The following is a 17,872-nucleotide window of genomic DNA, read 5'->3' as shown; positions in this document are numbered from 1 at the left end:
CTTTCTCAGTCTCAGTTTCCATTTAAAGACTTACAATCTGGACTTGCAGAATTTTTTTCTCCTTATCTCTGGCTACTCCTCCCCACTACTCTCACACTGTTCCCCATGTACAACCGGATTCATGTCTCAACCACTGCTCAGGCTGTCTGCTCTGCCCAGATCCCCCTTTCTTCCTGCTCCATCTAATGAAAGCAACTCTTCCCCAAGCCCGGCTCCAGGGAGTCCCAGGCAGAATTAATTGCTTCCTTTCTTGTGGTCCAACAGCATTTACTTCGTGCCTCTATTTATAAGTATAGTATGTCTCTCTCCTCTCCTTCCAGGTGGTAAGCTCTATAAAGGCAGATGTATATTTTCCTGGACTTTATAACGTGAAACTCTACACAATTCCTGAAGCTGTCCAACCTTCTCCAGACTTCACAAAGATTTGTTGAATTAAGGAATTCAGGAATGTTTGTTGTAATTCAACATTTGTTGAATTAAGTAGTCAATCAATCATGCCCTAAAATGAGAATACCATCTGTTCTTCCTATTTCACAGTTGTTTAAATGTTACATCCTCACCTCCCCAACCACCCAATCCCCCTTGATAATCTCTCATCCTGGGTTTTTCTTGGATTTTAATCTGAATATGTAATTATAAACATGTGTGTTACTTTTTAATGTCTATATTTCTCTGTACTACTAGACTGGAAACTCCATGAAAACAGGGACGATATATGTCTAGTTCACCGCTGCATTCCCAGCACCCAGTACAGAGCACGTACTCATTCAATATTTACTAAATAATTAGTGTGAAGATTAAACGCATATCAAAGTGTTTTGTAAACCATAACGTGATGATTAAGATATAATTATTGGTATTATATATCCAGTTTATCTCCTTTTAGATAGCTACAACAAAATCTTCAGTCTCCTCTCCAATATCATATGCCTTTAGCTGGCAAAACTACTTCTTGCCCTGCCAATCGGGCACTTATGTCTCACTCATTTGAATAATAATAGCAATTGCTTTATTTTCTTCTAGTTAGTAATTTACAAGAATATCGGCAGTGACAAATATCAAATCAGCTCAGATCTCATTTAAGATTTTCTGTCAAATAAAAGTGAAATACTTCTTTCTAAAAACAACTTTGTGATTCTAAGATATGATTGTAATCTTCAAAGCACTACACAAACAAACTCTATGAGGTCCACGTTTAATAAACTGGAACAATTAGTTTATATTCCCAAGCAATGAGTCCAGGTGGACCAAAGGATAGTTCCTAAAGCAGGGCCAGAAGTTTTCAGGGTTCCTCAATTGCATGGACTCCTTCCAAGGCTCTGGGGGACCGGGACTTGGCAATGTGTTCTCATGGTCATGTATTCAACTAAACTTTGCAAAAGCAAGAGAGTTTTGTATTTTCCTTAAAGAAGGCCCTCAAAATTGTATACCCTTCAGGCCCCACAAAACCTAGATCCACCCTTGTGCAGACAGTTTTCAACCTTATAATCAGGCCATTTTTTTCTCTGAAGTATTCACAACCAACACGGAATTGCAGGCATATTTAGTGACCAACTTTTAAAGTCTAGTTCTAATCTCTGAAGGGGTCATGTTTTCATAAAATCCTTTTTAAAATCCTTCTAAAAGGAGGGCACTATGTCTAAATAATTATTTTTTCCAGATCCATATATATCCCTCTTCCTCATTAATGAACACTGCTTACATGGACTGAATTCCTAAGATCTCTAAAATATTTATAACTCTAACAAGTAGGCATTACTAATTTTCCAGTCTCACGGAAGAGGAAACTGAAACTTGGACGAGTTAAATCATTTGTCCAAGATCAGACAGCTAGTAAGGGATATGTCTGGGGTTTCAATCCAGGGTTATCTACCTCTCTTAATCTCTAGTCTCTACTACTCCCAAGGTTCCCTGACAGCAGAAATTATGTCATCTCACTCCTTTTAATTCCCCACAGAGCAGAAGATAAAAAGCTGGCACTCAATAAACATATTTGATCAACTATTGAAGAGAATACCTAATGTAACACAATCTCAAATACTGTGACATTACTACGAATATTCTTAAATGATGAGGTAATCAGATACCAAAGGAGGAGATTAATGTACAACACAAGGCATTTTACACCTTATCTCAGGAATGACGCCAAATAGAAAACGGAAGATCAGCTGTTACCCAGGTTTGCAGCTACAAATCAAGAAGTCCTCAGAGTACAAAGTGGAACATAGATTACACAGAAGCCTTTGAAATCATATCAGCCATGCAATCTTTGAATTCAAGAAAATGTTACATATATTTGGAAGAAAAAAGAACGCATAATGGGTTTATTACAATCTGTTTTTCAAAAGCACACATACACAAGATATACTAAAGGGCCTATCCTTTTAGTGCAGTCCCCTTGGAGTCTCCGATTGCTTAGAAGCTAAATTAATACTGCAGGAAAGGAAAAGCGTGTCTACCCAATTGAAAATCCGTTAACTCAGTGGCTGGATGTAGACACGGCCTGAGAACGTTTTAAATGTAATGTATTGAAACTGCCTGAAAGGACGCCATTTGGCACCCAGACCAACATCAAAAGGCAATGCTCCTAATGAGCATCTGCAGCTGAGAGACAGTATTTCAACAACATGAAATGAAAGGGCATAATGGCACCACTGCCAATGCCAAATAATTTACATCCCTTTACATCAGCAAATGGTTTTAAGGTTTGACCCCAAGAGTTAGTAACAAAAGAGGCTAGAGGTAACAGGACTATGACCTTCCGATTGACTTCTGTATTCTATTATCCTACCGTAAGTAGTAAGCATATCTACCCGTATTGGTAAAAATAGTTTCACTACAATGTTTTCAAATAGTAAAAACTCTGGAGCTCATAGAAACCTAATCATTAGGATTCAGAGAGGTCTCGGACATTTCCTCCTTCCTAAGAGGCCATCTCTTACAGTATTGCTCAGAGGCATTGAATATATTATGAAACGTATCAAATTTTCTTCTTCCGAATTTTACTTAGAATTCTTTCTTTTTAACCAAAGGAATTTTCACCTTAGAGATTTTTATTAAAAGCTCAAATGACCTCATTTTACGCAGCCACGTGATTAATGTTTTCAATTTTGTGTAGTTTGTAACCCAGTTTTAAGATTAGTAAAATTCTCCCTGTAATGTGATGCCATTTCTTTTAAAGTTCCAGACGTTCCTTAGTCTCTATGTTACAACTGCTAAACTGAAAAATGATCAATTATGGAATTTACATTAAAATATTCATCTTGACACCAGAAAACATGTGTGTGCTCAAAAACACAATGCTGAACTGGTACAGGAGAGCCTTTATAAAATGTCTTTGTCTCCTCCCAGTCTATGACTCTTCCCACAGACTGATGGGGGCAGGTGCGATCCCTTCTCTTCCCGGCCTGCCAATTGGTTCTGCTCTCCATCACAAGCTCAAGATCCTAAGGGAAAGTGCAACCCGTTCTTTAGCAACAGGTACTCAATCATTTATTTTACACTAAGTCAGAAAGGACTGTCTGTAAAATGTCTTTGGAAGTCTGCCAGTAGTATTGAAGCCACTTTCAGTCTGGACAGCAGCCACAGTTTCTTAATACTAAAGACAAAAATATGAGAAATTTATCAAACTCATACTTAACAGAGGCTTCGTCGCCTTGAAAAATTAAGTGGTCTCATCAGAAATTCCAGAGTCCATATTTTAAGCAGTGTAAAGTTTACAAAATGCTCTCTATAATTTGAGAAACTGGGTTCTGTAGTGAACAAACACATGTCTAAAGATTAGCTTTTGAGTGACAAAACGGTGCTGTTTATTTTGAAAGGCAATTAAGACATTGTTCCTTGTAACAGAAAATACAGATATAGGTTACTTCCGTTAAATTACATATTACCTATCTGAGGAATTCAATTAATGATAAATGGATTCCAAACAGAAGCACTGTTCAAAACTTGAAATTTGGGGGTGCTACAGACTAATTTCTCCTTATTGCTGCCTTCAGTAAACACCCACATCCCTTACAAATAGCACACCCACACCATTTTTTTTTTTAAGTTTTGATGTGGGATTGTTTTTCTTTGCAATTACTATCTTAATTCTTGAACTATCAAACTCAAGAAACCAGTCACCAGTTAAATCAACATATTCTTAGTTTAATAAATTATCATAGTAAGACTTACAGGAACCTCCTTTACTAAACAAGAATGTGTCCTGCTATTTTCTGATATTCCAATTTAAAAAAAAAAAATCTTAGATAAAGGTATTTGGAAGGCAGTTATCAGGTTCGATAATTTAGGGAAAGAAGGAAGGAGTTCATAAAGAATTAGCTTAGGCAAACAATTTGAGAGTAATGAAAGCTTAGCTAGGTTAGCAGATCTTTAAGACCTTTATAGAGGGAATAGTAACTCAAAAACTTACATAAATCACAGCCCACATGTCTACAATGTCTGGATTATATTCCCTGTTTTTAATAACTCTGTTGGATTTTAAACAAATTATCAGTTATTAATATTTTTAAATATGCTAGTATTTATTGAAAGAAAATAATCTTTCTAGGGTTTGGTTAGAGTTATGAAAGGTTTTCCACATTCTTATACAGCTTTTATTACACTCAGTGAAATTCTGTTTAAAAACACACATTCTCAATCTTAAAATGAAAATCAACAAAAATATATGGCTCACTATAACTGTGCTCATAGTAAACTTTGTGGAAGCGCACCTTAATTTGCTTAGTCAGAGATATTATGTATACTACGTGATTTCAATGTTAGCTTTTGTAAAGTAGCTCTTTGTTCTTAACCGGTGTTATCTTGTTAGAAACCCAGTCCTATCCATTCCTTGACTCTTGCAAGTTTAACTGACACAAGACTAAAATTATCAAGTAAACATGTGATTTAACCATCCCAGATCGTTCAAGCAAACAATTCTTCAAAACATCCAAAATTTATACTAGAGTAAACTCAAATTTACTATGCAATTGCACAACCTTTCATTACATTTCTAAAGAGCAGAGGACATCAAAAGAGGAGGGGGCAGCCCATCGGACTCACTTGATATATTAACGTTAGCTTGCCTTATATGTAAATTTTCATATGCACAGAGCGGAGCACATAAACTCAGTTACCACTGCCCTGGACATGCTACATTTGAGTCCAAAAAAAAAAAAAATCCTCAGATATATATACATATGTATATATACTTGTGTGTTATATTTTCATTTTCATTCTGACCCTTTGACTTGAATTCTTTGATTTTTTTTTAAATATATGGTACAAAAGACATTTTAATGGGAAATTATTTCTTTTTAGAAAACCATTCGACTTCTTTCTTTTGTTAAGCAACCTTGTATGTGTTTCACGTTCTGCCTTCTTCCCATTCTCAAGGTACCAGGCCAGGAAAGAGGTCGCTTTCATTCCAGGGAACACTGGTCAGAATGCCTCCCCTGCCTGGGCCTCCACGAATATCCCAGTGGGAATTCCTGGGCCTGCAACTTCCACGGGATCCAAATACTGATGACTGTACCCATCACGATGATGGAAAGGACCGCCAGGCGATCCCCCAAAAGGCCCACCAAAGATCCGGGTTCCATTGTCACGCCCCACCTGGGAGCGAGGAGGTCTCAAAAACACACCCTCCCCCCCCGCCGTGCGGACAGGTCGCGTCGCAGCACCCACGGGACCGCGGAAAGGGGCATAGCCGGGGTGGCCCCCGCCCAGGTGGCAGCGGAGACCCAGCGCCAGGCAGACTAGGCTTGGTCCCCACCCCTCCGGGCCCTACCACGGCCCCGCCCCGCCGCCAGTAGCGCCCCCGGCCCGCGGCCCGGCCGGTCAGCGCACGCGCGTCGGTGTGCCTGCCAGGGTGCCCTCCCCGGCGACGCGCTCAGGCTCGGATTCTGCAGCGCGAGAGTGAGCGCTGGCGGGGGCGGTGGGATGCTCCAAGTCGGCAAGAAAGAGGCGAGAGTGGGCGAGCACGGGCGGCCGGACCAGGAGCACTCCAGGTGACCACCTAGTCTCCATTTTATTTCCTCAGAAACTGCCGGGCAGGCTGGGGACCGGCCGCAGGGCGGGGTTTCTCCCGGCGGTGACTGAGCGAGACCGTTAGGCTGGAGCACCGGGAGACTGTCCTGGCAGCTCCTGGCCGCCACCCGCGCCGCAATAAAAGCCTCTCGCGGCTTCCCGCCCAGCCAGCCTCGCGCTGATTGGTCGCCATGGGAGGGAGCCGAGTTGGCTGGAGGCGGCGGCCGAGCGCTGCTCCTGTGCCGCCCGCGAAGGGGGCTCACTGGGTGCTCCCTGACCCGCCCCTTGCGCTCCCCAGCCCGCCCTGTGCGCTCCCCAACCCGCCCCGTGCGCTCCCCAACCCGGGCTCGGCAGTCCAGAGAAGGTACAACGGCACCTGGCAGCGGCAACCTCGACACACAGCCCCTCCGCCCGGCTTTCCTCAGTCGCTTCCCAGCACACGCCCCCCCGCCCAGAATGTCCGCCCAACCCACCCAGCTCTCTGCGGCCCCTGCTTTTCTTCCTCCCCTCCCGTCCATCAGAGCCAAAGCGCAAATCCTTGGGTGGAGGTGGGGGGATGACAGCTGGAGGGGAGGGTGGGCACGCACAGAAGAATTTTCCAGGGAGACCGGGATGGAAATAGCCAAAATGAAATGCACCTCCCTCCCCGCTGCCGAGGTTCTCTGGGCGGCGGCGCAACCCCCGCCACCCGCGGCAGCATCACTACTGTCTTCCTCCCAGCTCCCTATTGTTCACACTTTGCCAGGATCCAGAACCTCGCCCAAAGAAAGGAGACAGGGCGAGGTGTTTCGGGCGGCTACCTGCCATTCTTCTCCCGCCCCGTGCAACACTGGGCACGCGGCGCGTGTAAAGGCACACGCGCGCGCACACACGCGCGCACACACCAGGCAGACCCGATCACGCCCTCCTCGCCCTCCGCCCCTCCGCACTTCCTCCTGTCAAAACGCGGCGCTCGACCCTCCCATCCTTCAGTGCTCGCGGCCGAGGGTAGGCTTTGCAACTAACCAGCAATTTGGCAAATGAAAAACTAACGTCATATCGACTGGGGTGCAACAACGGCCACATAGCCCTGCTATTCTGCCCATTTCGCCCCATTTTGCAAACCGTTATTCGGCTGGGGCGGGGGAGGCAAAGCAGCGATCCTGACTTTATTAGACCCGGGGATATAACGATCTGGGGCGGCTGCCCTAGCCTTATTGTTCACTCTTCCCGGAGCCGGGGCTGACAAGCCCCTTCCCCCTCGGAATCCGAGCCCGTGCAGCGGCACCACCCGAGCCGCGACGTCCCCCGCCCCGCCGCCCGCCTTTGGGGAAGGAGCGCTGCCCATCACCAGCGCGGCCGCTGAGCCCCCAGGAGCCGACTGGCTCTGCTCCCACCGCCGCAGGCGCACAAAGTGGGAAGGGCGGACGCGCCAGAGGGGCGCCGGGCGCTGGCGGCGCGGGGAGGCAGCTCCCGTGCAGCGCAGCCCGGGAGGGAGCGGGGTTCGGCTGGGCAGCAAGGGCGACGCGCTCCTTTCACAGCTAAACGCAAATGACCAGCCTTAGCAGTCCACGTAAAACCACCCAAAATAATAGCGTTCCTCCTAGGAGTAGGAGGAAGGGGTAATTAGCAAACCAGATTGAGAATAAAAAAAAAAAAAAATGTACCTGCCGTTCCCAGGAAAAACAAAGTCCAGATGAGATCCTTAGTTTGCAGCATTGTAATCTGCTGGCTGGGAGGGATGTTCTTGCCGCGGTAAATTCTGTGCCCCCTCCCTTGCAGCGAGTGTGGACGGCGGCAGAGCGACAGACTTAGGGGCAGACAATTGCCAGGCTGAGTATGATTATTTTTGCAGAATTGTTTCCTGCCAGCGGCAGCCGAGCTGCGTTCACGCGCTGATCGGAGAATGAGTGACAGTCCCAGCCTCAGCACACTCGCAACTCGGAGATCCTTGCGCTGGCCCGGGTTCGTTTTGATGGAACTGGGATGGGAGCGAGGAGCGGTGGGGGGGCGGGGGTGAGAACCTCACTGTGTCCTTCCACCACGCCGGCCACAAATAGTGCCGAACATCAAGGAGGTAAGAGAGACAGGGAAGGCAGATGCGGAAGCCTGCAAAACGCGGCCTGGAGCTTTCGGGGGAGCCGGGCTCTTTCACACGCAGTCTCCCAGGGAGAGCTGGGATTTCTTTTCACACTTCTCCCCTACGCCTTCGCAGGCGCTCCTGCCACCCAGCCTTCCCTAATCAGCAGTTTGCATATTTTGATAACTAGTAAATAATAGAAGAAAATTTTAGATTTAAAGTTATCAAATCCCTCCATTTCGATTCTAAGATTCTTGCAACACAAGGATAGCCCAGGACTTAATTTTAAGTGCGGGAAATTAGAACTTTGGAGAGGGATGGGGGTTGCCGTTGCTGGGTGTTGTTTTGATATTGTTTGTTTGTTTGTTTGTTTTATCCTGACTGTGAAGTTTGCTGTCCCACAGGGAGACATACAACACCCTTCAGCAGATCCCCTGGGAAGGAGGTGGGAAGAGACTTGAGTTAGAAGAAAACTCAGATGTTTGGAAGGGATTTCCAGAAATAACCCAAAGAAAATGTTTTCCTGTTTATATAAATTCTGAAATCTGTGGTCTCTTTATTAAAATAGCCAGGGCTTTTATATAGATATTATGATATAGAAGCAACATTAAATAATATTTTCTTACATGGGGACATGACCTTAATTCTTAAAGATATTAATGTAGAATATTACTGAGGTACCAACACTACTGAGGTACCAACACAATAGGCTTTAATTAAAATTCCAGCTGTGTTTTCAAAAGTAGGGGGTGGAGGGAGCAGGGTGAAAAGAAACATGTCTCAGCACCTGAAGGCTTGGGTGTGTAAGGAACTAATGTGAGGAAGGTGTTCTAGATGTCAGGTTAACCTATTAGCCTAGAACACAGAAACCCTCTAACAGAGGAAGTCTGCATAAGTTCAAAGGCACTAAAGCACTAATATTACCGGGTACGCCCTTTTTCTTCAAAGGTCGGCCTCCCCACTCCTGTAGCAGATTTTTTGTTTTTTGTTTTGTTTTGTTTTTGTTTTGTTTTTTTGAGACGGAGCCTCGCTCTCTCGCCCAGGATGGAGTGCAGTGGCGCCATCTCTGCTCACTGTAACTTCCGTTCCGATTCAAGCCATTCTCCTGCCTCAGCCTCCTGAGTAGCTGGGACTACAGGCGGGCGCCATCACATCCAGCTAATTTTTGTATTTTTAGTAGAGACAGTGTTTCACCATGTTGGTCAGGCTGGTCTCGAACTCCTGACCTCATTATCTGCCCACCTCAGCCTCCTAAAGTGCTGTGATTACAGGCGTGAGCTACCGCGCCCAGCCCCTGTAGCAGTTTTTAAAAGTCCATCCTCTGCTGGCAGACCATCCATCCTCCCTTACTGGACAGGCCCTATCTCTTCCCTGCTTTCCTCCTCTATAATAGACCAAGTGGGCCACACCAGTACAGTGTAATTAGCGGGGACCCCTGAAAAGTGTTTCTTCCCCCAAGTAAATCTTCCACAACGTTTACTTTGGGCTATTTCTTTCATACCAAGTATAAACAATTCAAAAATACAGAAAAGTAGAACTAAAAATAACCCCAAATCCCACGGATTCCAGAGATACTCATAGATTTTGTCTTCTGTATGTGCATATGATTTTTATAATTGACATATTATAGTAGCAATTCGAATCCTGCTATTTTTGCCTAACATTAGTATAAGCATTTATTCCTCTGGATCATTAAAAAGCTTTTCTAGATATTTTTATAGCTATGTAATATTTCTTCATATGGATGATTTTGCAATGGCTTCCCCATTTTTGGATACTTGTATTGTTTGTGGAGTTTGATAATATAAATAATGCTTTTTTGAACATCTTTCAACAAATATTTGTGGAGCAACCACTGGGTTTAGCCCTGTGCTGGATGCAGTGAATTATATACGTCTTTTTTTAATGGTTGCTGTACTTATGTGTCTTTAATTTCAGACTTCTGCTTCTAACATCTAAAATCACCACATTAAATATTACAGATTTATGTAAATGAATGTTATCAGACTCTTTCCTTTAAAAAGAGGTTTTGATAGTGAGGAAAGATAGAGAGAACAGGCAGGGGATGGAGTGGAGAGAGTGAAGGTTGGGGCCCCCCAAAATAAAAATTTTTCCAGTTTTGCCCCTAAGAGTGAGAGACACATCCTTCCCTGCAAACCTCCCTCCTTATAGTCCATGTCAGTAGAATTAAAAGACTCCTCACTATTTTTCTCCCCAGATGTCCCTATTTTTAGCTTTTCAGTGTAGACAAGTGTGGAAATCCAATCTCACTTCAGCATGACTGAATTTCTTTTTCTTCCCCTCTCTCTCTCCAGCCCCTCCCTACCCCTACCCCATGTGGTTGTTGACCTCTGTTGTAATGATTCATTCTAGAATGCTGCCCCAGTCATTCCAGTCCACACTCCCGGTTTCTCTCCCAAGTTCTTTTAACAGGTTGTGTCACTTGTCTCCAATTCTGTGTATCTCTGCTGGTCAGTGCCTACATCTGTAAGCTCTGTATTGCGTTCAATCCCTCCCTGATCCTCATTTTAAAATGGGACAAAACTGTGACTCTCACTGGACCTCTCTCCCCAGAGAGAGGCCCGGGCTGTCAGGCACACATTAATGAGCATCTACAAAGTGAACATCCATGGGATTGAGGCAGAGGAAGGAGACTCCAGACTGTGCATTAGAGAGAAAATTATTTAGAGAGGAAGCAGAGAAAGGTCTAAGAAGACAGCCACAGCAAGGAGATGAGCTAGGAGGCCATGATAACTCTGGATGGGGTGACAGGGCCTAATTAAGAAAGCGACAGTGGGGTGGCCGGGCGCGGTGGCTCATGCCTGTAATCCCAGCACTTTAGGAGGTCGAGGTGGGTGGATCACAAGGTCAGGAGTTCAAGACCAGCCTGGCCAATATGGTGAACCCTTGTCTCTGCTAAAAATACAAAAAAAATAGCCGGGCCTGGTGGCACGTGCCTGTAATCCCAGCTACTTGGGAGGCTGAGGCAGGAGAATTGCTTGAATCCAGGAGGCAGAGGTTATGGTGAGCCAAGATCATGCCACTGCGCTCCAGCCTGGGTGATAAAGCGAGACTCTGTCTCAAAAAAAAAAAAAAAAAAAAAGTGACAGTGGGAAAAGAAGCAAAAAGGGGCCCAGATTTGCAATTCCAAGATAAGATAAGAACAGCTAGACTTGGGAATTGTGTGAAGATGGAAGTATGAGGCACAGGAAGAAATCCAAGTTCCTTTCATTCATTCAACAAATGTTTATGGAGTCTCAACTAAGTGCCTGGCACTGCTCTAGACATTGGGGATGTAGCCCGGGACAAAGTAGAGCCTTTGCCCACATGGGCTTTCCTTTTTATGGGGGAAGACAGAGAATAAATCATTAAACATGTAGTAGTGTACAGGTGGTGAGAAGTGCTAAGGAAAACAATAATGAGAGAGAAGAATTCTGGGGCGGAGAGGGATTACCATTTTGTTTAGTGGATCTATATGGGTGTACATGACAGAGATCTCGAGAAAGTGATGACTGCTAAGGGTCCATTGTAGGCGACTGAATAGTTGCTGGCAACATTGATAGGGAGCAGAAGAAGAGGGGCAGATTCAGACCAGGTGATAAGCAAAGAAGCAATGATGTCAGCTCTGCACATACTAAGTCTGAGATGTTTCAGAGACATCCAAGTGGAAATGTGTAGAAGACAGACAGAGGGCCCAGAGAGCATCAGTGTTTAAGATACAGGCAGAAGGACTTACCAATGAAATACTGAAAAACAGACAGCTAGAAAGGAAATTGAAATATGACAGTGTCACAAAACCTAAAGAAGAAAGCTTTGAGGTGGTCAAAAAAGAGGAAGATTTAAAAGAATTTCCTGAATTCAACCATTGGAAAGTCCTTAGTGGCCCCTGGGGGAACAGTATTCATGGAATGGAGGGGAAGGGAGACATCATGGTCCCAGGAATGAAAGGGAGGGGAGGAGAGAGAAGCCGGGGGTGTGGACACTCTCTCCAGCAGTGTGATGTTGAAAGAGTAGTGGGATAATGACAGGGAGGCAAGCTTGTGAGAGAAGGAGGCTTAGAAGAGGGTTTTCTTTTCTTCTCTTTTAACGTGAGGACTTTATTATCAGGTTATAAAGTAAATTAAATTGGTGTTAACTCTTGCTCAGCACCACCAAGGCCTTATGCAACAGCTTGACTTATACAACTTGAAAAATGAACTTGGAATAAAGTGCCCTAATTTAGGTCTTCTTTCCTGTTGTTGTTGACAGTGGGGACCCCAGGTGTAATCCTAGGACTCACAGATACCCTAAGAAGTTTATTTCACTATCGATACAGGCAAAACAGAGTCTGAGAAACACAGCATCTTAAGACCAACACAAGAGACAGGTCTTAAGCCAACTTAAGACCTGAGGCTAATAGAAGCTGAAAATCTTCTGCCCATTTTATTTATTTTTATTGGGTTTCTTGTTCTGTTATTGTTAAGTCATAGGAATTCTTTATATGTGGTAGATACCAATCTCTCATCAGATACATGATTTGAAAATATTTTCCTATTCCATGGGTTGCCTTTTCACTCTGTTTATAGTGTTTTCTCCATACAGTAACGTTTTAAATTTTGAGAAAGTCCAACTTAATCTGTTTTTTTCTCTGGCTTATCCAAAGAGCTGAGCATGAGCCAGGAAAGCATAAGGACCAGGAGGTAAACTTGAGCCCACAGAGTTCAAGCGTGAAAGTCTCTCGGGAACCCTCCCAGCTCACTCTTAACTTCTCATCTTCCAAATCTGGTTGACATGAGAAATTACTTATAAACTCTAATGCATGGCAGGGCTGGGGCAACTGATGTGCTTCCTCCCTGTTCAAGGCTGGCTCAGGCACTGGTTAAGGACTAGCGAGCACTCATCAGTCAATCCAGCACAGTGGTGCTGGGGACTTCCAAACGCGGGAGAAACGAGACAGAGGTTGACATAGAACCACTGCTGCTTTGTGCGGGTTGTGCACTGCACAGCTTCAAGGGGTGTTTTGCAAATCCCACCCATCATATATTTATACGGTTGTTACGATGATATTTTCTGGCATCAGTGGAAGTAAAGCATCAAGGAAGAGGTGCTGTTTTCATTTTCCTTTTTTATATTGTGCAGAAAGTTTGTTAGGAATTACTTTCAGGATCAACATCTGTGTGGGAAGGGAAATAAACAGGTTACTAATAAAGAAGAGGAAACTGGGCCTCCGGGCAGGCACCACAAAGCCTCAGCCCCACCTTGAGAACCCTGAAAATAGTTGCAATATCCTCACATTGACCAATCACCAAATTCAGGCCACCCCAAGAATGTAACCTGGCCTTGTGAAAGGTGATTTGTTTCAGCTGAAGGAGGGCATCCCCAGCATCTGGAGTAAGCCCTCCAGCCCTGAAGGGGGACTCTGAACAGCTTAGCATAGTACCCACTACATGATTTTAGCTATACTCCAAAATAGCCAATTTGGTTTAGCCTTGCTTTGGCCATGCGGGCTCCTTTTGGGTTCCATATGAATTTTAGGATTTTTTTTTTTCTAGTTCTGTGAAGAACGATGGTGGTATTTTGATAGGAATTGCATTGAATTTGTAGAGGTTTTTTTGGCAGTATGGACGTTTTCACAATATTGATTCTACCCATCCATGAGCATGGGATGTGTTTCCATTTGTTTGTGTCATCTATGATTTCTTTCAGCAGTGTTTTGTAGTTTTCCGTGTAAAGGTCTTTCACCTCCGTGGTTAGGTATATTCTTAAGTATTATTACTTTTTTCTGCAGCTATTGTAAAAGGAGTTGACATCTTGATTTGATTCTCAGCTTGGTTACTGGTGGTGTATAGGAGAGCTACTGATTTGTGTACATTAATTTTGTATCAAGAAACTTTGCTGAATTCTTTTATCAGTTCTATGAGATTTTGTAGTAGTCTTTAGGGTTTTCTAGGTAGACAATTACATTGTCAGCTTTTTTTCTTTTCTTTTGTTTTATTGTGGAAAAATATAAAACACACATGACATAAAATTTACCATTTAATATGTACAGTTCTGTGGCATCAAGCATATTTACATTGTTGTGCAACCATCACTACCATTCATCTCCAGAGCTTTTTCATCTTCCCCAACTGAAACTCCGTACACATGAAACAGTAACTCTCAATTCCCTCCTCCTGCTCAGCCCCTAACAGCCACCATTCCACTTTCTGTCTCTATAAACGCGACTTCTCTAGGTGCCTGGTGTAAGGAGAATCATACAGTATTTATCCTTTTGTGAATGGTTACTTTCACTTAGCATAATGTTTTCATGGCTCATCCATGTCGTAACATGTAATAATTTATTTCCTTTTTGAGGCTAAATAATATTTCATTGTATGTATGTACCACATTTTCTTTATCCATTCATCTATTGATGGTGACTTGGGTTGCATCCACCGTTTGGCTATTGTGAATAATGTTGCTATGAACGTGTGTATACAAATATCTGTACAAGTCTCTGCTTTCACTTCTTTTTTGTATATATCCAGAAGTAGAATTTCTGAATCATGTGGTAACTACATTTAATTTTTCGAGGAATTTCCATGCCATTTTCCACAGGGACTGAACACCATCTTACACTTCCACTTGCAATGTATTCTTGCCAATACTTGTATTTTCTTTGTCTTCTTTTCTTTCTCTTTTTTTTCTGATAGTAGTCATCCTAGTGTAAAGTGGTAATTTATTATAGTGCTGTAAAGTGGTAATTTAGTGTAAAGTGGTAGTGTAAAGTGGTAATTTATTATAGTGTTGACTTGCATTTTCCTAACGTCTAATGATATTAAACATCTTTCCATGTGCTTATTGACCATTTCTATATCTTCCTTAAAGAAATGTCTTTTCAAGCCTATTGCTCATTTTTTAATTGGGTTGTTTGTTCTGCTGTTGTTAGGTTGTAAGAATTATTTATATATGGTATATACCAATCTCTCATCAGAGATATGATTTGAAAATATTTTCCCATTCCATGGGTTGCCTTTTCACTCTGTTTAATAGTGTTTTACTATATAGAAACATTTTAATTTTAAGAAAGTCCAACGTATCTATGTTTTCTTTTGTTGCCTATTCTTTTATTGCCATATCCAAGAAATCATTGTGAAATATGTCTTGTAGCTTTTCCCCTATGTTTTCTTCCAAGAGTTTTATAGTTTTAGTTATTACATTTTGATCTGTTTTGAGTTAATGTTTGTATATGGTATAAGATAAGGATCCAAATTTATTTATTTATGTGCATGTGGATATCCAGTTTTCCCAACACCATTTGTAGAAAATGCTATCCTTTTCTCGTTTAATAGTTTTGGCACCCTTGTCAAAAATTGTTTGACCATATATGCAAGGGTTTATTCCTAAAGTCTCTATTCTATTCCACTGGTCTGCATATCTGTCTTTATACCAGTACCACACTGTTTTGACTACTGTGTCTCTGTACTAAGCTTTGAAATCAGGAAGTGTGAGCCTTCCAACTTCATTCTTCTTTTTCAAGACTCTTTTGGCTATTTGGGGTCTCTTAAGACTCTATACGAATGTTAGCATGTACTTTTCTATTTCTACATAAACTATCATTGAGATTTTGATAGGAACGGAGGGGTCCTGTTTTCTAATCTACCAGAGTTGTTACTTGGACTAAGTGTTAGAATCATGCTGACATCTCAGAGATGAGTATATTTAGACAAGTTACTCCAGAGTTATGGAAACTGAGTCACAGAGAACTGTCACGGATTACCATTTGGGCAATCTATATGTTTCAATGTAAATATTGAGGGATGAGGCAGAATCAAATCGCAAGAATCAGGCCATGGAGTGTGCACAGCTTTAGGAAGTTAAAGTGAACTAGCAAGACAGAGATAGTTGTAAATGGTTCCTGGGCCCAGAGCTGAATTCAGACTCCAGGCTGCCCAACTCCCTGTTTTGTCCCTGAAGAAACAAACAAACAAAACCTTCTGAAACTGGTCACTTAACAGACGAGAAAAGAGCTAGGGTCTTCATGTCAAGATCTTAAAAATCAGAAAGCATGACTGAACTTAAGTTAAAGACACAACAACTTCCTGGCTCTCTTCTATGTATCCTCCCACACCCCAGTGGCAATGAAGTGATGTGGATGAGTGTTCAGCTCCAGGAGTTTGACAATCCAAGTTTAAATCCTAGCTTCTTCACCTGTAGGCTCTGTGGATTTGGGTATATTACCTTGACGCCTGTAAACCTAATTTTTCTTGTCCATAAAATGGGATTAGTGTGACATTTAACTCTCAGACTTCTTGTGAACATTAATTAGAATAAGGTGTGTAGAGGACTTAGTGCAAGCCTGACACTCTTTTATTCAACATGTATATAGTGAACACCTATCACATGCAAATCACTGTTAGTAGTCAGGAATACAAAACGTGAACAAAATACACATGTTTACAGACTGTCAAGAAGATAAATAACTAAACAAAGAGATGAAAAAATTTTAAGTTGTAATGAGAGCCATGAAAGAAGTAACAGGATTCCCTGATAAAGTATGACAGCAGAGATCAGGGAAAGCTTCCTGGAGGAGATGACATGTAAGTTGTAATCTACATAATGAGAAATACCCAGCCATGGAAATAGCAAGTGGAGGTGCATTCCAGGAGTGTGCAAAGATCCTGAGGGCAGAAAAGCCTGGATGGTTCCAGAAACTAATAGAATGCCAGGATGGCCAGGATAGAAAAAGCAAGGGAAGGAGGGACACAAAATAAAGCATGAGCTGAGCACAATAGCTACCTTGAAGGCTAAAGTAAGGAATTTATATTTTATTCAAAGTTCAAAGAAAGCCGCTAGAGGATTATCAGCAGCAGAGTGACATCTCTGTGTGTGTGTGTGTGTGTGTGTGTGTGTGTGTGTGTGTGTGTGTAAAGGCTTTTAGTTTAATAAGTAAAAATCGCGGCCGGGTGTGGTGGCTCACGCCTGTAATCCCAGCACTTTGGGAGGCCAAGGTGGGTGGATCACCTGAGGTCAGGAGTTCGAGACCAGCCTGGCCAACATAGTGAAACCTTGTCTCTACTAAAAATACAAAAATGAGCCAAGTGTGGTGGCAAGTGCCTGTAGTCCCAGCTACTTGGGAGGCTGAGGCAGGAGAATCGCCTGAACCCAGGAGGTGGGGGTTTCAGTGAGCCGAGATTGTACCATTGCACTCCAGCCTGGGTGATGGAGCAAGACTCTATCTCAATAAATAAATAAATATTGCTAAGCTTCCAAAAGTTATTAAATAGGATTTCAGTTGGAGACATGAATTATTTTACATGTTTTTATATGTACTCCAACTGCTGAGTGGAGAACATTTTGTAGGGAAGCAGGAGTGGGTGTGGAGAGGCTAATCAGAAACCACTGTAGAAATCCAGGAAAGAGATGATGGAGGCTGGGGAGGCAGTGGAAGAGATGCAGACAAGTGGAGACAGAATTGACCAAACTTGCAGATGGATGTGAAGAACAGTGAAGAGAAGTCAACATGTAGAAGATGCAGGGTATGTTTCCTTGGAGGGGAGGGGAAAGCAAGAGTTCAGTTTGGGACAAGTTGGGTCTACCTTTGAGACATCCAAATGGAGACATAAAGATGATGGTCAGATATGAGAACCTCAGAGGTTCTCATATCTCTGAGGTTCTCATATGAGAGAAAGTAAGAGGAAAAGTCTTAGCAGGAGATATGAATTTCAGAGTCATCAGCATTCACAGTACCTAACCCATGGGAAAAAAATGAGACCACCTAGGCAAAAATATGGAAAGAGAAGAGCAGAAGACCCAGACTTTGACTCTGAGAAGCATCCATAT

The 17,872-nt window shown here is 43.0% G+C and overlaps 1 protein-coding gene across 13 annotated transcripts in view; it reads right to left on the bottom strand.

Annotated features, from left to right (window-relative positions):
• NCAM1 (neural cell adhesion molecule 1) overlaps nt 1–7,903 on the bottom strand; it is a 311,181-nt gene extending 303,278 nt beyond the window's left edge. For all 13 annotated transcript variants that reach the window (XM_015115714.3, XM_077964292.1, XM_015115716.3 and 10 more), the window contains exon 1: nt 7,659–7,903. In XM_015115714.3, the coding sequence (XP_014971200.1) occupies nt 7,659–7,710 (52 nt within the window). In that variant the 5' untranslated portion in view covers nt 7,711–7,903. The remainder of the gene's footprint in view (nt 1–7,658) is intronic.
• Between the last annotated feature and the right edge of the window lie 9,969 nt (nt 7,904–17,872).

The sequence above is a fragment of the Macaca mulatta genome, chromosome 14, assembly GCF_049350105.2.
Source record: "Macaca mulatta isolate MMU2019108-1 chromosome 14, T2T-MMU8v2.0, whole genome shotgun sequence".
Taxonomy (NCBI): Eukaryota; Metazoa; Chordata; class Mammalia; order Primates; family Cercopithecidae; genus Macaca; species Macaca mulatta.
This window is presented reverse-complemented; position numbering and strand designations above follow the sequence as displayed.